General features: G+C 35.3%; 1 protein-coding gene across 1 annotated transcript; it reads left to right on the top strand.

Annotated features, from left to right (window-relative positions):
• Positions 1–11,163, top strand: sirt7 (sirtuin 7). Its single transcript, XM_059346807.1, has 10 exons — positions 1–142; positions 283–420; positions 3,633–3,737; positions 3,818–3,888; positions 4,629–4,701; positions 4,791–4,889; positions 6,123–6,359; positions 8,114–8,194; positions 8,293–8,399; positions 10,743–11,163. Exons 1-10 carry the CDS (start codon positions 38–40, stop codon positions 10,951–10,953), a joined length of 1,227 nt encoding a protein of 408 aa, XP_059202790.1. The 5' UTR covers positions 1–37; the 3' UTR covers positions 10,954–11,163.
• Positions 11,164–17,448: the final 6,285 nt, after the last annotated feature.

Raw genomic sequence — 17,448 nt, 5'->3', positions numbered from 1 at the left:
GAATAGATAGCTCTCTCTCTCAGCTGATTAAAACAGGATGGAAGAGGAGGCAGACACCGGCGGTTCCTCCCGGGCCGAGAGGAAAGCGGTAGAAAAAGCCAAAATACTCCAACGAGAAAGCGAGAGGAAGGTTTTCAGACTGGTAAGACGAGGCGACAACATATTTAGAGGCTGTTTCTCCAGCTAGCTGCCTGCACCAAGCTAACTGGCTAATCCACTCAGCATGTAGTTAGTGTGTATTGGCAGGTCTGACCAGCTGTTTCTGTCCTTTTTATAATGAAGGTTGGACGAGTCCTGAAGAAACCGGAGTCCGAGCGGTCGGAGGAGGAGGCCGCCGTGCTGCTCCTCCACAGAGAGACTGTGGAGGAGCTCTGCAGGAGACAAGTCCGCAGAAATGTGCTCAAGAGGAAGCAGGAGGAGGTGAGACTGCTGGTGTTGTGCCGTATTAAGCACCCCTGCCGTGAAAAGCACCCCCTCGTATATATATATATATATATATATATATATATATATATATATATATATATATACACACACACTCACATAAACACATACTTAGGAGTTTATATTCAATGATAAGTAGACCAAGAAAAAAAACAACACACTGACACTTCAATATACATATATATATATATATATATATATATATATACACTCACACAAACACATACTTAGGAGTTTATATTATATATATTTACAAATATTATGGAAGACAACACAGTAAGCAGGCTATTAATTAATGACATCAATAACCATTTACCCGATTTTTGTTATCTGTGACTGTGATTGTGGGAAAGTATGACTATTGTGGAATCCATGAGCGCATTTAAACATGAATCATTAACACAAAACTGGACGCTAAATAGAACGTGACATGGAATGAGAATATAATTTTTGTCATTGTGTGTACGTTGTCATTTGTAGTAAATTAAACATGAGCATTTAGTCCTTTTTGACATTTACTCGTGAATAAGAGATCTGTGTTATATTAAGAGATCTGAGGGGGTGCTTAATACGGCACAACACCGGGCTCAGTGAGGGGGAGCTGAGAGGCTCACTGGCTTGACAGACAGACAGACAGACAGACAGACAGACTTTATTTATCCCAAGCTGGGAAATTACAGTATAGCAGCAGCATTACACACAGAGACAATAACAACACAATTAAATAAAAAGAGCAACCTAGGCATACTTCAAGCAATAAAATATAAAAATACAATAAAAAATAAAGTGTCTAAAGAAGGAGTATGTATTAAGGAGTAGAATAGAATTCCAGTGCAGAATAAATATGAATATACAGTATAAAAATAAAAAATGTTGGTGCTATGAAACAAATAAGGTGCAATGAACAGTGTGCATAAAAAACACATTAAGTGCATAGCGACAGTATGTAATGAACCAGACTATTATTTGTTATTGTACAATGTGATGGCATGTGGCAGGAAAGATTTTTTGTATCTGTCACCTGAAATGGGTTAAGAGATGGTGAAAGAACCAGAGCGGGTTTAGGGTGAAAGACAAAGGCCTGGCGGGTTATTTCAGTGGTTTCACTTGGACTAACTTGTGCCACAGGGTCCCTCTACAAATCACGTCCTCAATGTGAAATGATGATGCAGGGCCGACCTTTTAAAGGCCCTTTTCACTTTAGGTTTGAGACTTGTGAACAGGTTTCCTACAGGTCCTCAAAACACTGGAATTTTATTGTGTTGCTTTCAAGGTTTGGACAGTGCTTGGGCTTGGAATAAAGAAAAATTACTTGAACTCTAGGTTATAAAGGTGATGACACACGTTGAGTCATGAAACTTTGCGATGAATGATAGAATGAACAAACCCTGATGTGGCTGTTGCTTGATGACATTAGTGCAAGGTCGTAAACTAACATCTTGTTGCCCTAAAAGCAAGACAGAAACTGGTACTCTAACTCAGTAGTTCTCAACCTTTTTGAGTCGTGACCCCCAATTTAACATGCATGTTGTCCGCGACCCCCGCTCACTGAACACAATCTCACACGCACAGTTCAGATCACCCAAAAAAGAAACAAAATGACCAAAAAAAGGAAACAAAATGACCAGAAAACACACAAAATTACCAAAAAAAGACACAAATTGACCAAAAAAGACACAAATTGACCAAAAAAGACACAAAATGGCCAAAAAGACACAAAATGACCAAAAAAATACACAAATTGACAAAAAAATACACAAAATGACCCAAAAAAGAAACTAAATAACCCAAAAAGAAAAAAAAGACCAATAAAAGACACAAAATGACCAAAAAAAGGAAACAAAATGACCAAAAAAGACACAAATTGACCACAAAATGACCCAAAAAAAAGACACAAAATGACCAGAAAAGACACAAAATGACTAAACAAGATACAAAATGACCAAAAAAAGACATTAAGTGACTAAAAAGACTTAAACACATTAACACATGAACACTTTAACACAGTGGAGACAGAGCTGACTTCCAAAATGATTTGACGACCCCCAGAAATCATCTCGCGACCCCAATTGGGGTCCCGACCCCAAGGTTGAGAACAGCTGCTCTAACTCATTGTCTTTGGTCATGTTCAAAACTGCAAATGTCCTGGTTTAGTGTGTTATCTGAAACAGAGAAGATATATAGATATATCGATATATAGACCCTGTGTCTCTCATACTGGGCCTCCCAAGCTGATGCTGAACATCCAAACATAATGAGAGGTTGTATTGTATTCTTACTTATGCAGCGAGGAAGAATATTTTTATTGCAGTGGATTAATGAAAAAGTACCAACTGTTAAAGGCTGGCAGAGAGTGGTGTTTGATCTCGTGCCATTAGAGAACCTTACATGTATATTGCATTCAAAAAAAGACCAATTCTATAAAGTGTGGGAGCTGTTTGAATTATGTAGAGCCTGATGTCTCTAATATCACACTGCAGGGGTCTTCTTGACTGTTCATATTACACATTTTTTTATTTTTTTTAAATATATTTTTATTGATTCACAGTTGCAGTAAACAGTACAATCGAAGAGACATATTTTCATTTTCTTATATAACCCAACACCCATTCCACTCCCCCCAGAGACCCTCACATCGCTGTATTAATAGGTTAATACACCAGATCAGTTAAAACAACAGTGTGTAGAAAATAAATATTAATAATAAAAATAAATATATATATATATACGCACACACCCATACATAAAATATATATAAAATAAAATAATTTAAAATAAATAAAACATACATATATATACACATACACACATACATATACAAAAATATATATATATAAGAAAATACATATCGACTTATATACACACACCCTTACACACAAATATACACACACCTATCCATATAAAACATAGTGTAATTTAGGTTGTTTGTTTGCTGCCTGCGCCTCAGCATGTTCAACATATTACACATTATTACTATCACCCCAAGTATTCTTTATATGGATCTGAGCTGATGTTCTGTTTTTTTTTGTTTTGTTTATGATTTCTTTGTCTTGTTTTGTTTACTTGTTTATTTGTTTTGCTTTTTATTTCAGTGAACCATATTATGTAACCATCCTTTACTTGTGAAAGTGAAAAAATCTTGTTAAAAAACAGCAGCTAACATTGTGTTTTGTGTGTGCTGTGTGCAGATGTTTGATGATGCTGATGAGCTGAAGAGTAAAGTCAGGCAGCTGGCTGCGGCGGTCAAACAAGCCAAACACCTGGTGGTTTACACCGGAGCTGGGATCAGTACGGTACGCCCAACGCTGTGTTTTCACTTTCCTTTTCTCTTTTTTTAAAACCTTCACAGGACTGATGATGTCTCTCATTTCAGGCAGCTTCTATCCCAGACTACAGGGGTCCTAACGGGGTGTGGACTCAGCTACAGAAGGGACGCACCGTTGGGTGAGAGATGTTGTCTTTCTATGCAGTAATCCAATCCACTTTATTTGTTTCGCACATTTAAACAACACAAACGTCTCCAAAGTGCTGTACATAAAATCAACAATAAAACAAACAATTCCGGTAAGACTTTACAATAACCATTATTTATAAATGGTAAACAGATTTATTACTTATTAATGTTTAATCATCATTTATAAACAGTTTATAGGCCATTTAGAATGGTAAATAGATAATTTATTGCTGTTTATCTAAGTAAATAATGTATAAATGGCTAATAGATGGTATATTAATGTACATTTATAATTAATTTACAATTAACAAACAATTAAATTATAATTAATAGTTTTTAGTTTCACTCATTATTACACTTTTAACACCATATTTAGTATGTTAATGATTTTTGCAATGATTCATATACCTTTAAGAAATTGGTTGAAACCATTTAAAGGTATAGCACTTTGTAAATGGTTAATTGGTTTATAAACCATCTATAAACATCACTAAGATGGTTATTGTAAAGTGTTACCACAATTCCATATACCAATCAGCAATAAATAATAAGTGTATAAATCTAAAAAGATGCCATAAATAAAACAATACAATCAAACAGATAAACATAGTAAAATAAAATAAAAGACGCAGTTAAAAGTAGTAAAATAAGTAAAAATAATGTGACATTAGCTGCATTTTTTTAACTAAATCAAACTGCTAATATCTTACATGTTTCTATTAACAAACAGTTCGTCTGACCTGAGTAAAGCTGAGCCGACCCTCACGCACATGTGCCTCAGGATGCTGCACAAGGAGAAGCTGGTGAGACTGTAAACAGTGAATACTAGTAGACGTTACAGTGGTATTTACACATGTTGGTATTTACATTCGCTGTGTGTGTGTCTTTAAAGGTACAGCACGTTGTTTCTCAAAACTGTGATGGACTTCACCTGCGTAGCGGTCTACCCAGACACGCCCTGTCTGAACTCCATGGAAACATGTTTATTGAGGTGAGAAACACAGTCAAGACAAGAACACATTCTCACCTAACCCTAACCCATTTCCAGTAGTTCAAGTCAAATTGCCCCAAGTATTGAGTCATATAGATGGACATACTTTTCAGAGGCCAACATTTACATATTAAACATACTTTTTAAAATTGGTCTTTTGTAATATTCAAATTTTTTTGAGACACTGAATTTTAGGTCTTCATTAAATGTAAGCCATAATCATTATAATTAGAATAAATTAAATACATTAAGACATTAAATGTTTTATTCTGTGTGTAATAGATCTATATAATGTGTTATTTCCACTTTTTGAATTGAATTACTGACATAAATACATTTTTCTATGATATTCAAATTTATTGAGATGCACCTGTAGTGTAATAAGTGCTAACAAAGGTGTGTTGGTGATCTGAAACTACAACGTGATCAGGTGGTGCAGGTGTTGTAGAGACCTGTGGGTGTAACAGTCTGCTATATACACAGAGATACACAATGCAGATACTATAACCAGTGGTGGAAGAAGTATTCAGATCCCTTACTCAAGTAAAAGTACTAATACCACACTGTGAAATTACTCCACTACAAGTAAAAGTCCTGCATTCAAAACTTACTGAAGTAAAAGTACAAAAGTATCAGCATCAAAATGTACTTAAAGTATCAAAAGTAAAAGTACACGTTATGCAGAATGGACCCACTCAGAGTGTTTTATATATATCAAGTATATTATTGGATTAATATTATGATGTATTTATGTAAGCAGCACAAGTAATCAAATGTAATTTGATCAAGTTAGGGATCGTTTTAACTATTTAATATACTGTTACAAGGTTTAATTAAAAAACAACAAGTCAAATCACTTTAAATGTATTTTTTTTTATGTTAAATCTCGACCTGTAAAGTAACTAAAGCTGTTAGCTAAATATAGTGGAGTAAAAAGTACAATATTTGCCTCTAAAATGTAGTGAAGTAGAAGTATAAAGTTACAGAAAATGGAAATACTCAAGTAAAGTACAAGTAAGTCAAAATTGTACTTAAGTAGAGTACTTGAGTAAATGTACTTTGTTACTTTCCGCCACTGACTATATATATATATATATTTATACTATATATAAATGGAAATTGTGGAATGCTACATTCCTGAGATTGTTTTGGGGATTTAACACTCTCTGGGTAAACTGTTGTCCAGAGAAGGTAAATTTTCCTGACATGCTTTGTAAAAACTCTTCCCTGCAGGTGTGTACGTCGTGTTCTCCGGTCAGGGAGTTTGTGCGTCTGTTTGACGTGACGGAGCGGACGTCGCTGCACCGCCACGGGACCGGCCGCAGGTGCAGCCACTGTGGTGGAGAACTCAGGGACACCATCGTGCACTTCGGGGAACGTGGGACTCTGGAGCAACCTCTCAACTGGAAGGCAGCTGCAGAGGCTGCAGAGATGGCCGATGTGATCCTCTGCCTGGGCTCCAGTCTGAAGGTTTGTAAACCAGTGAGTCTGTATATGTTTGCATTTAGTAGTCTGGAAAAATGTTTTTGCAAATTCAGGCCCCGTTTACACGAGGACGTGTGCGGGTAAAAACGACAAAATATTTTATGGGAAGTGCCTTTCGTTTAGACGGTGACGGCGTTTTTGGGGCTTAAAGACGCAAAAATCTGAAACCACCCTCCAGAGTGTAAAAGTTGAATCCTCTCCTCCGTAGCATGTCGTCTACACCAGTAGTTCTCAACAAAATGACCAAAAGAAGACACAAAATGATTAAAAAAAGACACAAATTGACCACAAAATGACCAAAAAAAGACACAAAATGACCAAAAGACACAAAATTACCAATAAAAGACACAAATTGACCAAAAAAGACACAAAATTACCAAAAAGAAACAAAATGACCAAAAAAAAGACAAAATGACTAAAAAAAAGACACAAAATGACAAAAAAGGAAACAAAATGACCAAAAAAAGACACAAAATTACCCAAAAAAGACACAAAATGACCAAAAAAGACACAAACTGACCACAAAATGATGAAAAAAAAAGACATTAAATGACCAAAAAGAGTAAACACATTAACACATGAACACTTTAACACAGTGGAGACAGAGCTGACTTCCAAAATGATTTGGCGACCCCCAGAAATCATCTCGCGAACCCAACTGGGGTCCCGACCCCAAGGTTGAGAATAGCTGCTCTACACTGACAAGACACAAAACTCTGATCTGATCTGCTCACGTCACGTATGTGTTTACGTCACATACATGCTCCAGGACAGGAAATAAAGAAACGTGGGATTATTTCCATGGTGGGACCTTCAAGCTGCTCTGGCAGCTCTAATAAACTTACAGGAGTCTTTCCACCAAATGTCCAGGATATGTACAGATAGTATTAGTGAACAGAGAAGGATCTGGAATTACCTCCATCACATTCTGGATGCAGCGATTGGTGGGAGGAGCCAGACGGCTGTGAACGAGACCTGGGAGATCTAGTGATGGAGGAGAACTTTGTGGAAGGAGGAGTAATGGCAACAAAAAGACACAAACTGATAAAAAAAGATGCAAAATAACCAAAAAAAATGCAAAATGGCTAAAGAAAGACACAAATTGACCAAAAAAGACACAAAATGACCCAAAAGGTGCAAAATGGCCAAAAAAAAGTCAATTTCACCAAAAAAAGACACAAAATGACAATGAAAAAAACACACAAAATGGCCAAAAAGACACAAATTGACCAAAAAAAGATGCAAAATAACCCAAAAAAAGATGCAAAATGGCTAAAGGAAGACACAAATTGACCACAAAAAGACACAAAATGACCCAAAAGGTGCAAAATGGCCAAATAATACAAAAAAATACCACAAATTCACCAAAGACACACAATAACCAAAAAATGACGGCTTTGGAGGAGACCTGGGAGATCTAGTGATGGTGGAGAACTTTGTGGAAGGAGTAGCTGATGAAAATGTGTGGTGTGAAAACTTCTGCATGCCCAAAGATGCTCTTATGGCTTTAAGTGATGCCGCCTGGCTGCATACAATCACATTTCACACACTTTAGATCACCGTATGCAGCAGATTTCCTCCTGAAAACGCTCGTCTAAACGAAGAATAAAAAGTGAAGACGCGACGCCACTTTTGCGTCTTCTGTTCAGACCGTCCTCGTGTGAACGGAGCCTCAAATACATTCATTAATGTGCAAATTGATATATAAGTCTCTTGTGTTTTGTTTCCCGCTCTTCTAGGTGCTGAAGAAATACGCCTGTCTGTGGTGCATGAACAGACCAGCAGGCAAAAGGCCCAAACTCTACATCGTCAACCTCCAGGTACACTTGGTTCTGACATTTTAGCTAAAATAAGATGCAAATGAAGTTCTGGCTGCTTGGTTGCTGATTGTGATGATGTGGCTGTGCTTTTGTTCCAGTGGACACCAAAAGATGATCTGGCTGTGCTGAAAATTAATGGCAAATGTGATGATGTCATAGGCCTCCTAATGGAGGAGCTGAACCTCCAGATTCCTGCTTATAACAGGTCAGGACCTTTTTTTTAAAAAAAATGAAGTAATTCTATCCAATAGACCAGCTATTCTCAACCTTGGGGTCGGGACCCCAATTGGGGTCGCGAGATGATTTCTGGGGGTCGCCAAATCATTTAGGAAGTCAGCTCTGTCTCCACTGTGTTAAAGTGTTCATGTGTTTTAGTCTTTTAGGTCATTTAATGTCTTTTTTTGATAATTTTCTGGTCAATTTGTGTCTTTTTGGTAATTTTGTTTCCTTTTTTTGGTCATTTTGTTTCTTTTTGGGGTCATTTTGTGTCTTTTTTTTGGTCATTTTGTGTCTTTTTTGGTCATTTTGTTTCCTTTTTTGGTCATTTTGTTTCTTTTTTGGGTGATCTGAACTGTGCGTGTGAGATTGTGTTCAGTGAGTGGGGGTCGCGGACAAAATGGATGTTAAATTGGGGGTCGCGACTCAAAAAGGTTGAGAACTACTGCAATAGACACACTGTCAACCTCATTGATATAGAATTAGCATTGAAATAGATAGTTCTCACCAAGGTTATAATAGTTTTGGATTTTTCATTAGTTTTAGTTTTAATTTCGTCGTCAATTTTTGTTTTCAAATTCAGTTAGTTTTAGTTAGTTTTCAGAGTGAGTTCATTAGTTTTAATTAGTTTTTATTTTTTGGAAAATGCTTAGTTTTAGTTTAGTTTTTATTAGTTTTAGTGTTAGTTTTAGTTTTTTTGTAATGGGGTATTTGTTGGGTGCCAGATTCAAAGAGGTCACAATAAATGTTTCCTTTATTTCCTTTGTCTGATCCATCTCAGCCCCGATAAGTTTATTAAGTCATAAAACCAGATAGATGAAATAGATTTCATATCAACCAAAAGAATTACGTATGAAAAAAGTTGACAAAGATGAAAACTGAGAACATTTTCACTATAATTTCAGTTAGTTTTAGTTAGTTTTGTAACCACAAAATACAGTTTCAGTTAGTTATCGTTTTTTAAAAACTCTAGTTTTTATTTTTATTTCAGTTAACGAAAATGTTTGTTTTTTCAATTCTAGTTTTTGTTATTTCGTTTAGTTTTCGTTAACTATAATAACCTTGGTTCTCACGGCAAAGGATACAAATGTGACCGGTCTTCTTTCACAACTACTAGGAAAAGGAAATGTTTTATTTAGCTTTTATTATACTTTGATTTTGGACAATCTCCATTCCCCACTATACTTTCTTTTTTTTTTTTTTTTTTTTTTTTTAACATATATTTATTGGTTTTTGTGTTAATATAACAACATCCAACAACCAAAACTTCACAAACATATGGCAGCAAGGAAATAATAATCAAAATATCAATAATACTGAAAAGGACCAAAACAAATGAATAATCGAATAAATGTAGATAACAAAAAATAAATAACAAAAACATCTAAATAAAATGAAAAAAATAAAATAAATAATTAAACTGTGACGAGTATTCTTACATTCTTACAGGTTACATTCCCAACAACAAATTAGATATTTTTCATTATCTTATTTTCCCACCGCCTCCTCCATATCTCCATTCCTCAACAGTTCCAGAAATATTTTCCAAATATTATAAAATTCAGAAGCCCTCTTTCTAACAATATAGGTCAGTTTTTCAAGAGCCAAACTCGATGTTAAGTTATTTAACCCAGTAGTTCTCAACCTTTTTGAGTCGCGACCCCCAATTTAACATGCATGTTGTCCGCGACCCCCGCTCACTGAACACAATCTCACAAGCACAGTTCAGATCACCCAAAAAAGAAACAAAATGACCAAATAAGACACAGATTGACCACAAAATGATCAAAAAAGACACAAAATGATCAAAAAAGACACAAAATGACCAGAAAAGACACAAAATGACCAAAAAAGACACAAAATTACCCAAAAAAGAAACAAAATTACAAAAAAAAGACACAAAATTACTAAAAAAAAGACACAAAATGACCAAAAAAAGGAAACAAAATTGCCAAAAAACACACAAATTGACCACAAAATTATCAAAAAAAAAGACACAAAATGACCAAAACAAAGACATTAAGACTAAAACACATGAACACTTTAACACAGTGGAGACAGAGCTGACTTCCAAAATGATTTGGCGACCCCCAGAAATCATCTCGCGACCCCAAGGTTGAGAATAGCTGATTTAACCAGTGTTTAAAAGAGGGACAACCAACATTCTTCCAACACAATGCAATACAGCGTTTGGCCTGTAGTAAACAAAGGTCAACCATTTTTCTTTCATTACAAGACACTATACTTTCTTGCTCACTCACACAAACAAATATATTACAAGATTAGTCCAAATTTGACACCAAGCTCAGGTTTCCTCATTCTGTCTCATCAGGGCGGAGGACCCTGTGTTCGATCTAGCGACTCCTCTGCAGCAAGAAGAGTTTGAGAGCCACTCCCGTGAGATCATCGCTCCTCTGGACGGGCAGGAGGACTTCCTACCTGACGCTGCAGAGCAGCCAGAAGAAGCCTCAGCCGTGCAGGGCGGCTGGTTTGGACGAGGCTATCGCAAAGGCAGGAAGAAGACGAAGAAAAAATCTGCATAATCACAGGATAATCATTGATACATACGATGTGATCCAGTATGTCAAGTGATTAATCCCAAAGAGGAATTCAATGTTCTCTCCCAGAATAAGTTGAACTTTAGGGTGCTCTTCATGTCTTTTTTGCTGTTTTAGTATCATTTTATGTCTCGTTGCCACTGCATGGTTCGGCTCAATTTGACTCACTTTTGGTACCAGGGCATTTTTTCTCAATTTAATGGATATTACCCTTCCAGTGAAGGCAGGATTCTCAGATGAAAATTTGTAAAACTGCCGTGACATCATCTTTATCACGACACTCGCTGAATCTTTTCATCAGCATGGAAACAGGAACATCTGCAGTAGAGATGGACAACCAAATAGCTCTCATTTACTCCTATGGGCAAATTAGAGACTCCAGTTAAACCTAAACTGCATGTCTTTGGACTGTGGGAGGACGCCGAAGAGAACCAATGCTGACACGGCAACAACATCCACACAGAAGAGCTGCAAGAAAGTGTTAATGTCTTCATGAGTTGTACAGGGCGCCATTTTTAAATATCTGTATAAGTGGGTAAAAACATAGCTGTTGACAGATGAATTGAAAAAAAAATTGAAAAATCTGGACTATATGCAGGATGTCCCCATGTGGCGCTAGTGATGGATCTGTCTGACCAGTCAGTAGGGCTGGGCGATATGGACCAAACGTCATATCCCGATATATTTGGACTGAATATCTATATACGATATATATCCCGATATTTTCATCGCAAAGTGAGAGCAAATGTTCAGTCAAAGTCAAAGCCAAATATGACAAGTAGTTTTATAGAAACTGTTTACTGGAGTGAACATAAATACTGTATAACAACAGGAGTACATTTTTAAAAAAAAGAAAGCTCCATAAAGTGCACATTTAAATAAGAAAAATCTTAAATAAAGCCGCAGCTTGCCTGTAGCGAGGATCACAGTGCAAATTTGAACTATGCCGATAAATGCGATATGGTCTAATTCCATATCACGTTTGAAAATATATAGATATATCGCCCAGCGCTACCAGTCAGTGTTCTAACTCCAGCTGCTAGTATTAGTCAGGCGGCCTAGGACCAGAGTTAAGAAGAAAGGGTACACGTCGGACAAAAGCACCACATTTTTTCCACATGCTCTCTATCACTATAGGTTTCAATTTTTGATAGGAGCCACTTCATCAAGATTGCAGATCGGAGATGGCAGCCATATAAAGTCTATGAGAACCAATATATCGTCCAAGCCACTTAGAAGGTCAATCTTGGTGTCAAAATATACATTTTCTGGGTCAAAGAATCATTTAAAGCTACTGAGAATATCACTAGATGACTCACTGTAAATAATGTGTTGATCAAGATCTGACATGAGATGAAAGCGTTCCCTTGATTTTTTACCATGAACATAGATTCCAAACATTTTCAACTCAGGATTCTCTGCTGCAGCACTTGAAGCGAGTTGCCTACCAGTTTGGGTGAAAATGAACATTTCTATTTGATCAAATAGTCATCTAGTGATATTCTCAATAGCTTTAAATGATTCCTGGACCCAGAAAATGTATATTTTGACACCAAGATTGACCTTCCAAGTGGCTTGGAAGATATAGAGTTTCTCACAGACTTTATATGGCTGCCACCTCCGAACCGCAATCTTGATGAAGTGCCTCCTACCAAAAATTGAAACCTATGGTGATAGAGAGCATGTGGGAAAAAAAATTGGTGCTTTTGTCCGGCGTGTCCCCTTTATTTGGCTTAGCCGCCTGACTATAAATACTGTATAACAACAGGAGTACCTTTTTTTTTTTTTTTTAATGAAAGCTCCATAAAGTGCACATTTAAATGAAAAATAAAAAATCTTAAATAAAAGCCGCAGCTTGCCTGGAGCAAGGATCACAGTGCAAATTTGAACTATGTCGATAAATGCGATATGGTTTAATTCCATATCACATTTGAAAATATATCGATAGCCCAGCCTACCAGTCAGTGGTCTGCAGTGTTAAAACTCCAGATGCTAGTATCATCTGAGCTCATTTATAACCTCAACCAGGGTTGTACAGGCACTCACAGAAAAATAGTCTGAAGTATTTATTGTGGGCATTATTTGCCATTGTTCCAGTAGTGACAAGTTTTGATAAAAAAAGCTCAAAAAAGTCCAAAGAGTGTTTTGAAACTCTGCCTGCAGCATTATAATTACTGTCTGCTGTCCCTCTCTTCTTTTTTTTTACACTTTTGTAGCCTGCAGGTGGTGAATGATTCCTAGAAGTTTTTGTTGATTATTACTTAAACCTTCAGTGAAACGTGTATTTTTACCATGGGTATTGGTGCATTGCAGTGACTCATTTAATGTGCAACATGCAGCTTGTTTGAGCATTAACTTCACGTAAATGGACATTGAAATATTGGTGTCTAAAGTGTTCGTTACTGTATAAATGTTCATAGACGAAGAGTTAACAATAACTGCAGCATCCTAAAGGCCAACTTTCTATTTCTTTTCCTGAAAAGAGACTTAAAGAGATTCAAACATTTTCTACATGTATTACTTAAGAGTAAAATATATTTTTGTAGTGTTTTTCTGACATTTTAAACTTGCATTGTTGAATGTACCTTTTTTTTTTTTCAACAACAGCTTATTGTGTGTTGATGTATATTTTAAAGGTACTTTGTTTAACTTAAATAATTTCCTGAACTCACAGTCGACCTTCATCCTGCTGTCACTCATCCTCAGGTGTGCAGGTGTAGCTACTGATGTACCTCAGTTTACTGAAGTTGAATTTGCTCATGTTTACATTTTTATCTTAACTTTTCTGCAAACGATGCAGAAACCCTGCTGCTGTCACTTTTTTTGTAATAACTAAAGCTGATTTTTGAATTTCGTCTTAAATATTGAGTTGTTTTAGATTATGTCATGACAAGTTACTGTTAACTAAAGTGATTGGAAAATATTTGTCTCTATTGATTTGTCTCAGGGAGTTCCAGTGTTATTAATAACCTCATCATGTGCCGAGTAATGTCAAAAGTCATTAAAGACGTGTTCAGCATTCCTCCAACCAGTCAAACTGGATGTGAAGACTTATTGATTACATTGTATTTTGTCAACAACAAAAAGATCCTATACTTGTGTGCCAAAGTTTTCCTCATTTTTAACTTGTGTTTTGATCATTTGCATTTTCACTAGTCAATTGATATCAGTAAGAAAATATTCTAGTACATTTGATTTATAGACTTGACAGTACTCCCTTGCTTAACTGGTTACATTTACTAGCTGTGTGATCTTTTTTGAGTTGTACAAATGTAACGGGTAATGCCTGGAATTTTTTTTATTTGAGTCAATTGTTAATATTTAATTAAAAATGTTTCTTTAGACTGTGTGACATGATGTGTGAATATATGATAGATACACTACTGGTCAAAAGTTTTAGAACACACCAACTTTTCCAGAATTGAATTGAAAATGATGCAGTTTAATGTCTCAGTGTACTCTGAAATTAATGCACATTTGCAACATTTAAAATTCTTTATTGAGCATGATAGTGTTTTGAAAGTAAAAAAAAGATTCATAATCACATTTTATGTTGGACTAAAGGACTAAAAAAAGACACAAAATGACCAAAAAAAGACACAAAATGACCAAAAAAAGACATAAAATGACAAAAAAGACACAAAATGACAAAAAAAAGACACAAAATGACAAAAAAAAGACACAAAATGACAAAAAAAACAACACAAAATGACCAAAAAAGACACAAAATGACTTACAAAGACATGAAAAGAATTCAAAAATAGACAAAATAGCCCAAGACTCCATAGAGTTAAGTTGTTAACCCATTTCTTGTTCCCTGAAAAAGGCCTACTTGTATAATTCTGAAATGTACATTATTTTCCAGTTTTGGTTAAGCTTACCTTTTTTTATTTACCTCTGGCAGTTCACCACTTACCTTTGGACCCTTTCAAGCTGTTCATTTGACTTGAACTGCTTGAATTTCAATAAAAAACTGGAAAAATTGGGGTGTTCTAAAACTTTTGACCGGTAGTGTAAATGTTAACTTAAAACCCTGATTCCAGGAAACTTAAGACGTTATCTAAAACATTAATAAAACAGATGGTAAGAACCTGTTTTGACACATATTCAATTAAAAAATTATACAAAGAGTAAATTTTATGTTCAAACCGACAAACTTTTTTTAAAAATGCATTCTCTTTTGATTTACGTTTTACAGACAATCACAACTTTTTTTGGAATCTGGGTTGGACTATATCTAGCTCTACTGCAACTCCATAAGCCATTAAAATCTGACTATAATTAACAATCTAGCTACATTTATCAGAGTAAAGTAGTATCTGAGTAAAAAGTAGTAATAGCACAATGTAAAGTATTGCATGGTCAATTAAAGACTCCATTACCAAGAACAGAAAGCATTACATTGATTTATTCTGCTTGAATAAAAGTATTTTATCCCAAGAAATTTTACTCAAAAATACTAATGCAGCACAATTTTCACTGTCAGTATTTATGAATGAGGATGAGTAGTAACAAGTCACTTGTAGGCCAATCAGGATTAAGTAATTTGATAACAAAAACATCTATAATAATCCAAAATTACATTTGGAAAAATGTGCAATTAGATGTTACTTAAAATGTCAAGGATTATTTCATTAAATCTTCACAATATAAGGATTCTCAAAGGTTGCCAGATGTTAATAGTGACTTTAATAACTTTTAATAATTCATGGATGATGGAGTTTTTATTCCTTTCTACTTGTATTTAAATTGGGGGATTAAAATGTTTCTGTTGCAACAGAACAACTTCCTCCAAATGCTCTTTGATTGCAAACAGCAATGAAAGATGCAGAGTACGCCTGTAGTTTGATGAAAGGGTATTTTAATTTGACCAGTAATAAATGCTCAATATGCAAAATGCTTTTTGTTTGCACTGTAAATGTTCTGAGATGTTTAAAAAATGTGTTGCACTTAAATATATGAATAAATTAATGCAAAACTATCCACATTACATATTTGTAGTGTAATAGATAAAGTTATTAACTACAAAAATTGTCATGTCATTAGTAGCCTATTCAGTAACTGAGTAAATTTTTTACATAATCTGATACAACCCTGATTACAGCTAAACACAGAATAAACTGGGCAAGTTAAAGAAAAAGTGCATGAATGAACAAAAAATGTACATATATACATATAAACAGAAAATGTCTGCATCTCAAAAAATTTGAAAATCAGAAAAGTTCATTTATGTCAGTAGTTCAATGCAACAAGTGGAATTAACACATTAAATAGATCCATTACACACAGAATTAAACATTTTTATGTCTTAATTTATTTTAATTATAATGATTATGCCTTATATTTAATGAAGACCTAAAATTCAGAGTCTCAAATTTTTTTGAATATTACAATACTGTGCAAGCTATTTCACTTGATTTACTGGAAATGGACTTTTCTATGATATTCTAATATATTGAGATGCGCCTGTATATATACACATTTCCAAATAAATAAATAAACAATATATAAAGGTAGTGGGTGATTGGTCTGGTGTATTTATGGTGAGATTATCTGTTTGGATCACTGTTTATTAGGGAGCCAGCCTGGGGAAAACTATTAAAGTTACCACTGAACTGTGTTGAAGTTGTATTGTGAGCGGTACTCAGCAGGTACACTAGTTTTTGTTTTTTTGTTTTGTTTTTTATTGAACAATTGAAAATACAAACTCTCAACAACTCTCGGTAAAATAGGCCAAGCAAGTGCACTAGTGCAGCTATTCTCAACCTTGGGGTCGGAGATGATTTCTGGGGGTCGCCAAATCATTTTGGAAGTCAGCTCTGTCTCCACTGTGTTAAAGTGTTCATGTGTTAATGTGTTTTAGTCTTTTTGGTCACTTAATGTTGTTTTTTGGTCATTGTGGTTTTTTTTTTTTGTCATTTTGTGTCTTTTTTGGTCATTTTGTGTCTTTTTTGGTCATTTTGTGTCTTTTTAGGTCATTTTGTGTCTTTTTTTGATCATTTTGTGATCAATTTGTGTCTTTTTTGGTCATTTTGTTTCTTTTTTTGGACATTTTGTGTCTTTTTTTAGTCATTTTGTGGGTTTTATTGGTAATTTTGTTTCTTTTTTGGGTCATTTTGTGTCTTTTTTTGGTCATTTTGTGTCTTTTTTGCTCAATTTGTGTCTTTTTTGGTCATTTTGTTTCCTTGTTTTGGTCATTTTGTTTCTTTTTTGGGTGATCTGAACTGTACCTGTAAGATTGTGTTCAGTGAGTGGGGGTCACGGACAACATGGATGTTAAATTGGGGGTCGCGACTCTAATAAAAGGTTGAGAACTACTGATCTAGTGCAGCCTGAGTAAATGCACTTATCCGCATGCTCCTCCTGGTCTGTTTATTATTGGCTGCAGCTGGTCACGTGACACTGATTATGCAATCACTACGTCACCGTGAGAGGATTCGTTCGATGTGACGTAGCGTTGGAGGCGTTGGCTGCTCGGTG

This window comes from Centropristis striata, chromosome 1, assembly GCF_030273125.1.
Source record: "Centropristis striata isolate RG_2023a ecotype Rhode Island chromosome 1, C.striata_1.0, whole genome shotgun sequence".
Classification (NCBI taxonomy): domain Eukaryota; kingdom Metazoa; phylum Chordata; class Actinopteri; order Perciformes; family Serranidae; genus Centropristis; species Centropristis striata.
The sequence above is the reverse complement of the archived record's forward strand: the minus strand, read 5'-3'. Positions and strand labels throughout refer to the sequence as shown.